At 40.1% G+C, this 12229-nt stretch overlaps 1 protein-coding gene across 7 annotated transcripts in view; it reads left to right on the top strand.

Moving 5' to 3' along the window:
* CFAP44 (cilia and flagella associated protein 44) overlaps window positions 1-12229 on the top strand; it is a 43545-nt gene that overhangs the window by 22082 nt on the left and 9234 nt on the right. For 6 of the 7 annotated variants that reach the window (XM_042809440.1, XM_042809443.1, XM_042809446.1 and 3 more), the window contains 9 exons: window positions 2-147; window positions 936-1206; window positions 3020-3075; window positions 3498-3660; window positions 3983-4113; window positions 5050-5243; window positions 5633-5792; window positions 6377-6554; window positions 11515-12012. In XM_042809440.1, the coding sequence (XP_042665374.1) occupies window positions 2-147; window positions 936-1206; window positions 3020-3075; window positions 3498-3660; window positions 3983-4113; window positions 5050-5243; window positions 5633-5792; window positions 6377-6554; window positions 11515-12012 (1797 nt within the window). Of the gene's footprint in view, window position 1; window positions 148-935; window positions 1207-3019; window positions 3076-3497; window positions 3661-3982; window positions 4114-5049; window positions 5244-5632; window positions 5793-6376; window positions 6555-10564; window positions 10633-11514; window positions 12013-12229 lie in introns of those variants that run through there. The other variant, XM_042809447.1, reaches the window with a different exon arrangement.

The raw sequence follows: 12229 nt of genomic DNA on the forward strand, positions 1-12229 counted from the left end.
GGGCGGATATGACTCAGGTTTCCTTTATCACTGTGCATTCTCCTCAAATGAGCACCAAGAAGACCCTGAAAACAGGCAAGATGAACCTTTTGAAGTGATTCCTATTGAGGACACTGATGACAACCCCATCCACCAGATCTCCTTCTGGTAAAACAGTTTAGTGTAGAAGATAACTTTGTTATTAAGCTTGATGAAACTGAACTTGAAAAGGAGCAGAGTACACCTCTTGGTCCCTTTTAAACTGTGGGTCAATTCAAGTGTACAGGAACTCTTCCTAGTTCTTCTGGTGCCAGTTTTCACTTAATACTTACTGGAGAACCATTAGAAGCCTCTGCAACCCTTCTAGTTGGATTGTAGATCACCATTGGTTCTCTTCACTGGTTAGCAGTGAAAGGACACGGTTAGCTCTCAAGGAGAATATTGAGGGATCAGTCCATCTCCTTTGTCCAACAAATGTAGACTTCTCAGGATATTCTGTGAATAGTACGAATGAAAAGGGTGAGCTGTTTTCAGAATCCCAGTGTCAGGGTTCCCTGTAAGGCTAAATATGATCTACATCTTAGGAGGCAGGTTTAGTTCAGACTTCAATCCACAGCTGTCTGCATTCTACTTGGCCGCCATCTGCACTAGATGGAGATTGGGAAGGAAAACTGATTCTCTGACTCTGCACTAGCTATTTGCTACATTGCCCAATTTAGGGCTGAGACTAGTTCCGTGATACCCAGCAGATGCTAGAACATTACTAGAAGCCAGCTGACTTGTAAAAAAGTATGTAGTAATACCACACATACTTTAAATTGTTCAAATACCTTGCTGCCTGCTTATGAACTTGGGAAGGGTCTGTTTATTCAGCTACATTATCTGTTCTTTAGAAGTACTGTGCTTACTTGTTGCAAGTTACATTGTATTATTGTTTCTGGTTTCTTATTTGACAGTACCAGCAGACTACTGATGTTCTGTGGGATGCAGAATGGTGCCCTACGTGTTTATCCTCTCCAAGATAAAGACCTCTCAGCGAACACCCTGAAGGCATACTGGTCGTTCAGTGTACATGACAATGATTATGGCCAGATCCGGGGGATCTGCTGTAGTTATGATGATAGGTTTCTGATTACCTGTGGAGGAGATGGGAACATTTTTACCTTCAACATCTTGTCTCCAGAGGATGTTCATGAAGAGTTAAAAGCCCAAATCCCTCCTCCTAGGGTAAGTCACTAAATGAAAATCCCCCAAACTCTCGTTTTTATTGTATGGATTGTTGCATCTCTGGTTCCAGAACAATTTTGATTACATGCCTTGCTAACTTATTTCAGTGAATTAGGCCTATGAAGCTACTGCAAATGGCTATAATCCAGTTCAATAATTTGGCATCATAGATCTTTCATAGCAAAAGCTAAGATTTCCCAAACAATTTAGAAGAAGAGTTCTTGCAAAGCCTTTCCTAGTAAAAAGGCAATATGACTGCATTGCTCCTTCTCAATCTTTCATGTTTTTCTCCCAGTACACATAGTGTGTACTGACTTGAAGATGTAATCACAGACATATCTAGCATGAAAAAAAAAACACAAGGATATGGCATACTTAATGTCTCTCTTGGATTTTATTCCAGTAGAGTATGATTCTGCTTTGTATGGAGATTCCAAAATTAGTACTGGAAAATTCCAATTGTATAGTTTCTCAATGCCTTCGGTGCCATTAATATACAATAATACAAGATGGGAGATGACACCGGAACTTGATAACAAGTATTCTACTGATAATATGCAAAAAGAGAGACATATCAGCAACCACACATTTAAAAAATTTCTTGAATGCTTGAATGAAACAAAACTAACTTGAAAGAAGCAATTAAAACTTTGGAGTAAGGAAGTGCTATCATATGCAATTAATTTTGTAATGATTATGCATTCAGTATACATTAAAATATAAGTATCAACATAAATCAAATTTTAAAATATTTTTAATATTAGTCAGTAACTACTTTTTGAAAGATCTTTAGCAAGGAGACAGAGAGGAAATTGGGCTTTTAGTTATTTGGGTTATATTGTTCATGCTAGGGGAAATTCTTGACCTGTATTAGAAGAATATTTAGCACTGAAAATAGACTAAAAATTATTTTCTTAAACAAAGCAAATGATTGTAACCTGTGGTATCAGAGCCTTATTAGCCCCCATTTTACAAGTAGTAATTAATATGCAATTATATTGCAGATATATAGTTTTAGCATTCCAAATATATGAATAGCTCTATATAAAGATCTTTATGGTTAATTGCTATTGTGCAGGCTGGCAGTGTTGCTTAATGACCATCCTAATAGGGAAGTTTATCTTCATTAAGTATCTATTCGAGTTTTAAATCATGTGGAAGATTTTTTAAATTCCATCATAATTAAACTTAATGAGATTCCTAGAGAATCAAATATAAGTCCTCTGAAACTAATCAAGTTAAATTACAGATCAATTTAGTACCACTGTATTCACTATGATAGGCCATGATTTCCTAAGGAAATGCAGTTTGTATGACTGCAGTGTCCATCCATCAATCCTAGCAGCTAACAATTGGGAACCCATTGCACAATCAGCAGAAGCAAACCAGATGAATTGCACTTGTAACTTGGAATTAGCCTGGGATAGGGTGTGTCTTGTCAGCCTGGCAGTTAGTGGGGACAGGAGAATTATATGTAATTGCGGGGCCTGTGCAGTGAAGAACCAAAAGTTATGGGACAGTGAATCCAGGACAAGCAGTGATGTAGGGGTTAATGTTGACGGGAAGAATATAGGACTTCTGTCCCAAAGAACTCAGCTTCATTTGTTCTTTTGCATGTAAACTAACTTAAAATTATTTCTTGTTCTTGAAATGATACAACCTTTTACCTAAGACCAGTATAGCAGCATTGATCATGAGGTCTTCTTGTGATTTTGTGAGGAAAAAATGGGAATTCTATCTTAATCTTTGTAAAAGCTTTATTGTCTGTTAAAACTATTATTGTTTGTTTAAAGGTGAGACATTTGTATTTCAGATGGGTCTACTGAAGGAGAAGGCTGCTGAAGACATTGAGGATCCCAGTGCTTGCAAGTAAGAGATGCTTGAATAATGTTGGAAGAGATTTCCAAGCATTAGCAGCTCTTCCGTCAGACTATATTTCTCTTTTTCACTGTGAAGAGAAGGGAGGAGTTGATCACTCTCAGTTTGGGTCATTTCCTCATTACACACAAATTTTTTTCAGGCTTGCCTCCATTTCTTCTACTTTTCTGTGGAAATAATTCAAATTTATCACTCTGAGACTTCTGTAACTTCAGATAACACAGGGTCAAAGCCAAAGCGCTAAGATGTTAAAACAATGTGAGAATACAGTAAGTTGGCTTCTTTCTAAGTTACCTTCAGAGACGTTGAGTCCCCTTGAAGTTTAAGGCTGTCAAGGAAATCTAAAAGGTTACATAAATTGTAATCTTTCCTCTATTCATTGTGATAATACCATTTCCTTCTTGCATTTTCAGCATTGAGGAAGTCAAGCAGAAAAAGGAGTATGAACGGATCATGAAAGAAGCTGAAGACAAGAAAAGCAAGAAAAGAGAGGAGTTAATAGCACTAAGACAGGAGTTTCTTTTTCTGCTTCAAAAGAATCAGGAGTTACCAAAGCACATGCAACTGCAAAGAGAGGTTTGTTTGCTTTTCATAAGTCATCTGCTATTAGGGAAACTCTCTAAAATGTTGATGCCTAATATGTTGGGGTCAAAGATGTCCAGTGCTATGGGCTAGTATACTCAATTACATAATTTGCCAGGACTCACGACTGATGATTTGTGCCATTTAAGAAGTGTGCGTGGGGAAAAAAATGTGGTTTTCTGTGGAGATCTGAATAGCTCTTGAAATAAAGGATTGTGTTAATGTTCATGAAACTCTTGACATCGGGGCAAAAATATTTGTTAGCAAAACCCAACTGTCAGGATAATGTGATGCTGGCTTTTCTGTGTTTCTACAGCAGTATGAGATAGACCGTAGGGTCTTCGAGGAGCTGAATAGGCAGACTGCACAAAGAATCCAATTAGTGGAAAAGGAACTAGCTTGGGAGCATGAGAAACACTTGATTGGACTGCAGAAATTACAGAATTGGTAAGTACTGCTTTTTTCTACCTCTCCTGTTGTCCTTACCATGGGGCTTACTTTTGCACAAAGTAGAATTTAGGTGTTGTTTTTTTTTCCCCTTACGGAGTCAAAATTTTTTTCTTCTATTAATGATTCAGTCCTTATTTGACTTGAAAAATACACAAGAGTATATACTGATATTTGGATGTGCTTCCTTCTTTTGAATCCCTGATCAAAATTCAGATATGCAAATCGAGGAAGTGTCTTAATTCCAATTTATCTCTATATCAAGAAAAACAGTCTTTTTTGGGGAGAGGCAATAAGTGTGCTTGGGATTTTGCCAGTAAGGTGAGTAAGAATCCGGAACTCTTATTGGAACTATGAAGAGCAACCTATGAAATTAACCCGTTTTTGAGGTATGCTGCATGTCTGTCAGTGTCACTGCTACAAAAATGTTCTCTATACACCTTAAAGTTATAACATGAGCTTCCTCAAGAACACAACTTTAAGTGCAAGATTCATTTTTGGTCTATCTTCCTATAGCAAAAAATGAATTCATAACAATAAATCCACAATAGAAATAATGCACAGTGACAAAGATACCTTAGTCACACTTAGTGTACGACTGCATAAGAGGCGAATGAATATATATTTATTTTTAACCACCCTTTAATGAAAGATGACAGGTACTCTCATGAAGAACCTGTTTTTTTCTTGGTTTTGATCTTGGGAACAGTGTTAATGTATTTATTCTTGAGCATCTCTATTCCTAGATTGGATAAAAGTCAATAGATGATGTCGTATGTCATCATGCTGTTACTTAGTGACTATATTGATGTGTATTTATATGTAATGATTGTATATGTACTAAGTAAATTGCATTGCTCAGGTCCTTTTCGTGAAGGAAAAATGGTAGGTTGCACCTACTGGCATCAGACAATTTTGTCTACTTTGACTTTTTAGGTTTCGAGGCTCACTGGAATTTGATACTGTTGTTGTTCGTGCTATTCAAAGCCATCATCAGATTTCCACCTATAGACTTGTAGCAGTCTCTGAGGAGTACTACCAAGATAAGGAACGTCCATCTTGGAGGAAGACAGTACTTAAACGGGCATGGAAAAAAGAGGAAAAAAAGGAGACCATCAGAGATAGAAAGTGTAAGCACAGGGCTAATTATGACCTTTTGCAGATTAACAGTAGTAAGTTTTTGTCTTTCTGTTCATTTTCCTGAGTCCAGGCTAAAGAAATGATAATTTCTCTAGGTACAGATAAAGAAATATAACTGCAGTGTGGTTTTTAGTACCTGCATACATACAGTGCTTTCTACATTTAAGTCAATGTCAGCAATCAGTTATCAACCCAGTGGGAAGAACTTGACTAAGAGTCATCTCAGAGAGCTTGAATGTGTTCAGAACATCCTCTGCAGTGGAACTATCTTGATCAACACCAGCTTAACAGGAGCATTCCCAGGAGATTCCTGATAGTGTAGATTATACTGTGTTGCACGATATTTACATCTTCACGAGATTATTTTTTGTTTCAAAAGCTATCATTGTCAAGGGGGAAGCTGATCAACTGATGTCAAAGGTCCAAAAGCCAACAACACGTTTTATAGAAATGAAACGTGAGCAAATCAGAAGAATTGTTGAGAAATCTGACAAGGAGAAAGCTAAGATAATGAAGAGGAAGGAAGAGTGGGAAAAACTGTGAGTCTTTAATTGGACTCTGAGTCCTTTTAGTTCTGCGTCTTGTCAGGTGTTCTTTGTTTAGCTGTCATACAGCACTATCATATCTCTGCCCAGTTTCCTATGTTCCTGATGGATGTAATTAAAATATATGAGCCTTTTTATACCTCAGAGTGTCAAGAGACAATTAAAACCTTTCAGTTATTTTCCATGGTTCTTCTAAAACATTTTAAAAAATGAGTTCAGCTAGGTAAATGCATCTTCAGATAGGGCTTAAAAGGTCTAAATCAATCATGATCTGGTGAAATGTGAACCATGCATTAGTCAGCCTCCTCAGTTAACCCTTCTCTCACTGTATATACCACACGCTGCAACAGCTGTGGGTTAAATTAGTTGCACTTCAAGACTGCTAGCAGAAAATGGAACCAGTATAAAGTCCAAAACCAGAGCAAAAGCTTTTAAGGTTACTGAAGATTTGATAACATAGGATCAGACATTTTGTGCTGCACACTGACAGACTTTAAGATAGAAAACATACAGATGTACAAAACAGGGCCATTTTGTACCTTCTGTCTTGAAGTTCAGCTTTGCTTTGTACCTACCAGATATGAAAGCAAGCCTGGTGATGACTATGAGGATCCCAGAGATGTTCAGGCCATCAAAGAAGCACAGGAAAATATGGGGTGTTACAAGCTGAAAACTGCCAGGGATTACAGAGTGCCTGAGGACAAGTGTATGAACACTGAAAAGAGGACGATGCAGCTTGCATCCCTGGAAGTGCTGGTATGTGAACTGTTTCACAAATGTGGGTATTTGGGTATTTTTCTCTTTTCACAGGAGGGAGGATAATTTAGTAGTCACTGAATCAATCCAGGATAACGCTCAGCTTCTTTTAAGCAAAGAAGTTACCCTTTCAGCTATTTCAGAAGGAACATGTATTCTTTAATTCTTAAAGTCTCACTATCTAGCGACCGATATGCTTTCCTTACAACATGAACTAAATAATCCCTATCATGAAATGTTTTTACAAAACAGGGATGTGAGCAGGAGCAGGTCTTTTTAGCATAATGTCTTCATGTTGCACTTAAACAATCAATCACTGCTTCTAAATAAGAACTAAGTATTGGAATCTTCCTAGGAAATGGTGTTTTGGAGCCACCTTCCTGTATCAGGATTCCTACAGCTAATTAATGTCTTTTAACCACAAAGGCCCAGTACCTCAGATGTTTACAGTATCACTATTACTTTTCTTGTGACTTCTACTGCCCCCTTCTACTCACAAGAACTGTTTTACATTGTACTGTGGTGACAATGTTACTGGATATCATAGAATCATAGAATGGCTTAGGTTGATAAAGGAACACAATGATCATCTAATTTCAACTCCCCTGCTGTGTGCAGGGTCTCCATCCATGAGACCAGGCTGCCCAGAGCCACATCCAGCCTGGCCTTGAATGCTTCTAGGGATGGGGCATCCACAGCCTCCTTGGGCAACCTGTTCCAGTGTTTCAGCACCCTCTGAGTGAAAAACTTTCTCCTAATATTTAACCTAATCCTCCCCTGTCTTAGTTTTAAACCATTCCCCCTTGTCCTATCAGTATACACCCATGTAATCAGCCGTACCCCCTCCTGTTTATACACTCACTTCAGTATTGGAAGGCCACAATGAGGTCTCCCTGGAGCCTTCTTCTCCAAGCTAAACAAGCCCAGCTCCTTCAACCTTTCCTTATAGGAGAGGTGCTCCAACCCTCTGATCATCTCAGTGGCTCTCCTCTGGACCTGTTCCAAGAGCTTCACGTCTTTCTTGTGCTGGAGCCTCCACGCCTGGATGCAGTATCCAGGTGGGGCCTCACAAGAGCTGAGTGGAGGAGGAGAATCACCTCCTTCTCCCTGCTGGCCACCCCTTTCTTAATGCAGCCCAGACACAGTTGGCCTTATGGGCTGCAAGTGACACTGCTGGCTCGTCCTGCTTCTTGTCTATGAGGACCCCCAAGTCCTCCTCTGCAGGACTGCTTTCAAGGAGATCTTCTCCCAGTCTGTATAAATACCTGGGATTTCCCTGGCCCAAATGCAGCACCTTGCACTTGGCCTTAGGTTTTCATGGGCCCACTTCTCCAGCCTCTCCAGGACCCCCTGGATGGCTTCACTTCCCCTCAGCTTGGTGCCATCTGTGACCTTGCAGAGGGTGCACTCGATGCCATCATCTATGTCACTGAGGAACATGTTGAAGAGCACTGGTCCCAAGAGTGACCTCTGAGGGATAGTACTTGTGACTAGCCTCCTCCCAGACATGGAACCATTGATCACAACACTTTGTCTGCATCCAGCCAACCAATTCTTAATCCACCAAACAGTCCATCCTTCATATCCATCCCTCTCCAATTTAGAGAGAAGGATGTGGTGAGGGACCATGTCAAAGGCTTTGCAGAAGTCCAGAAAGATGACATCCGTTGCCCTTCCGCCATCCACCAAAGCCATCACTCCATCATAGAAGGCCACCAGATTGGTCAGGCAAGATCTGTTAGCAGCCACATCAGCTATCTCTCTTAGAACTCTGGGATGGATATCATCTGGCTGCATCTGGACTTATATACATTCAGTTTCATGAGGAGGGCTTGGACTTGTTCGACTGTTACAGTGGGACGGAAATCCACTCCTCACACCCTCACCTAGAGGTTCAGGGTCCTGGCAGATATGGGAAACCTGACCACCTGTGAAGACTGAGGCAAAGCACTCATTGAGTACTTCAGCTTTTTCTGTGACTGAGGAAGCCAGCTCTCCACTGCCTTTTATCAGAGGGAGAATACTCTCCTTGGCCTGCCTCCTCCTGCTTACGTACCTGTAGAACCCCTTGTTATTTTTCACATCCCACGCCAAGTTCAGTTCTGTCTGTGCTTTGGCTTTCCTAATCCTGTCTCTACACACACGGACAAAAGCCCTGTATTCCTCCTAGGCTACAAAACCCTGTTTCCACTTCCTGTACATTTCCTTCTTTTCCATTAAGCTGCAGGTCCTAGCTCAGTGTAAAATCAATGGAAATCAAGATGTTACAATCACAATATAATCAAGAGAGTTAGGGAAAGTGGACAATGATAACAAAAGAGAATAAAATGGAAGGCTTACCCTTCGGCTGGGCTCACCATGAAACACCAATAGAGGCAATCTCCAGAAGAGATCCTTCCCCACTGGTAGCCAGCTCTTAAATAGGTCTAGGAGCAGCACAGCCTTCACCTGCCTTCACCTGTGCTCCTCTGGCTGGCTCATGGCTCGCCTCAGGTGATCAATCAGAGGTTCAGGCCGTGACTCAGTAGTTCCCATACACTCAGGCATGCTGTTCACCTGCCTCTCCTGCTCAACTTCTGCTGAGGGATGGAGAACTGTTGCATTCTCAGAACGGTGTCCATAAAGAGCTGCCAGTTCTGTTCTATACACATGTCCTTAAGGACAGTTTCCCAAGGGGATCCCATCCAGTGATTCCTTGATTAGCCAGAAGTTTGCTATCCTGAAACTCAGGCCTGCATTCTTCAAGATCACAAAGTCCACGAGGCCATGGTCACTACAGCCCAGGCTGCCTTCAATTTTCTTTCCTAATGCTTTTCCAATTCTCTCCTTTGTGCTTGTGAGCACCAGATCCAGTAGGGCTTCATTTCAGGTCGGTCCATCCAATACCTGGACGAGGAAGTTACCCTCAACAGATTCCAGGAATCTCCTGGATTGTCTGCCACCCTCCATGCTGCTATCCCAGCAGATATTCAGGTGGTTGAAATCCCCCATCAGGACAAGAGCCTGGGAGCGCAACACTTCCTGCAGCTGAAGCAAGAAAGCCTCGTCAATAGATTCCCCTGACCAGGTGGCCTGTAGCAGACCCCAACTACTAGATGCCCTTTACTGAACCTATCCTCAATTTTAACCTACAAGCTCTCAACCTGATTATGGCTGTTTCTCAGACACGGCTCTTTGCAATCTATCCACTTCCTAACATAGAAGGCAACTTCCCCGCACCTCCTATCCTGTCTCCCTTCTGAAAATCCTGTAGCTTTCAATCAGAGTATTCCAATTGTGGGATTCATCCCACTGTGTTTCCATGATAGCCATTAGGTCATACTTTCTCAATTGCACCACGGTTTCTAGCTCCTCCTGTTTATTTCCCAGCTGTGTACATTGGTATAGAGGCACTTCAGTTTGGCTGTTGGCCTCACTGAGTTCTCAGAGAAGCTTTCCCTAATACCTCCAGGACAAGTCTGGGTGGTTAACTCAGTAGCACTAGCCAATGCAAGTAAAAATGAATAGTCCTAGTTATAAATCTAAGGTTTATATAGATGAAGAATTCTAGTTACTTCAGATGATTGCTGTATAAGATTGTTGTTTATTATAAAAATTAGAGAAGTTTCTGCCATGTGTATTAATGTTAAATCTCATTCTATTATTATTTCATATGAAAAGAGAAAATCAGTGCAGTGTCTCTTTATCACAGTGGAGTCACAGAATGGTTAAAGTTGGAATGGAACACATTTCACCAGTTAAAGTTCCTTCCAACTTTAGAGGATGACCTCTGAAGGTCATCCAATGCAACCCACGTGCTCAAGCAGGGACACCCAGAACAGGCTGCCCAGAATCATGTCGGAGTGGCTTTTGAAGATCTCCAAGGATGGGTGTCCACCATTTCTCCCAGTTTTATATTTTCAGCAAACTTGCTGAGGGAACACTGCCCAATCATCCAGATCACTGATGATGCTTAATGTAGTTATTATTACTGGATTCTGAATATAGAATTATTGAGGTACTGTCTGCAGGTGAAGCAGGACGCAAACAAACTGTAACCAGTTTTGCTGCACTTGGCTGTTTAATTCACAACTCTGACATGTAAGTGTCACTTCTCACATTAGTGGATCTTCATCTTGAGTTGGGGAAGATTATTCAGCTAATGGCAAAGTTTTCTGAATTGACTTTGGTAATCTGGATTACTGTAAAGTCTGGATAGGATTTGTTTTGAATTCATATTGGCTTTTTATTAAATTCAGAAGCATATTGTCTTTAATTTTGCTACCTACTCTACTTTGAAAATTCAGAACTTCGCTGCAGTCAATTAAGAAAGAAATGGTTGGCATTTTGACATCACTTTCACATATTGATAGGATTACATCTATATTCTAGAACCTATGTTCATGAAGGACTACTTCAGTGTTCTTCATAAATGTTACGGAGTTATATAAGAAAACTGCATTGTTGTAAGGATGATGTCAGAAGTCTAGATTTCTGTACAGTAGTGTTAGTGTTACAGTAAAGATCTTAAATACAGTTCCTTTGTCTCTATACAATTTGTACAACATGTAAAGAGAGTCATGTATCGAAGCTGAGATACTCTCTGTATTTAATGAGAGACAGCCCCAATTACTAATCTTCTAACACCCACAACTGATCTACACAGTCTCTGACTGCTTTCTGAGCTACTTCAACATCTCATGTCAGAGAAATTCATGATCAAGTCATGGGAGACAGGGGAAGCCTTTTTTTGTGCTCCTTTGCCTTTTCTGTTGAAGAGTTAGAGAGATGGTTTTGAAGATCTTAAACCAGAGATTTTTCAAAATGCTTTTTTAGAAACACTAATTCGTGAGATGTTATGGAAAAGAAAGCTAGTATGGAAAGAGGGAAAGTCGTATGACAAGCCTCTTCCCTACTACTTGTGTTGGGGAAGACCGCGTGTCACTGGGGAAATCCTATTAAAATTGTTTTTCCTTTGCAGATCTATAAGAAGAAGGTGAATATGAACAAACAGATTATGTCTCTGAGGGACTTTAAGGTTTCTATTATTGAAGAAATCAAGTGTTTATTGCAAGAATTGAAATCCGTGCAGGCAGCATTAGATTTATCAGAACGTCTCCCTCTTCCCCTGATTCCTCAATTACACCCAGATGAAGTTCCAGAAAAAAGATTTGAGTACGACCATGACATCCTACTGAAATTCAGAGAGAAGCAGGCAGCCAAGGCAACGCTTCAAGAACAATTGGAAGAGTCTCCCTCATCTGGTGCATTTAGGAATAGTTTTAAATCTTCCCATAAGGAAACTGGCTCTCTACAACAGACTGCAAGCTCACCCACGATGAAAAGATCGTCATCTATGGTCACAGAGCAGCAAAAGATTTTTGTAATTGAGAAAGCAGAGCCAACAGAAATAGAACAGGAAATTTTAAAGAAGGAGAAGATAAAAAACCTATACTTGCAGAAGACCTTAATTAATAAGGTAGGAATTTTTTTTCTTTTTTCACTTTGAACATTCTCACTAAGAAATAAAACCCTTTCCTTCTTTTTTCAGAACTGCAGCTACACTGTTTATCAGAACTTCTGGAAAATGCTATCTAGTGTAAATCAGTATAAACTTGTAGCAGCAACCTCTGTTATCACTTGAAAAACAGGTCTTAGTTCTGTGAAATTCTGAACTCAGCGGCCAGAAAAAAAAA

Source organism: Centrocercus urophasianus, unplaced genomic scaffold (genome assembly GCF_019232065.1).
Source record: "Centrocercus urophasianus isolate 14NV4802_14NV808 unplaced genomic scaffold, USGS_Curo_1.0 seq_12, whole genome shotgun sequence".
Taxonomy (NCBI): Eukaryota; Metazoa; Chordata; class Aves; order Galliformes; family Phasianidae; genus Centrocercus; species Centrocercus urophasianus.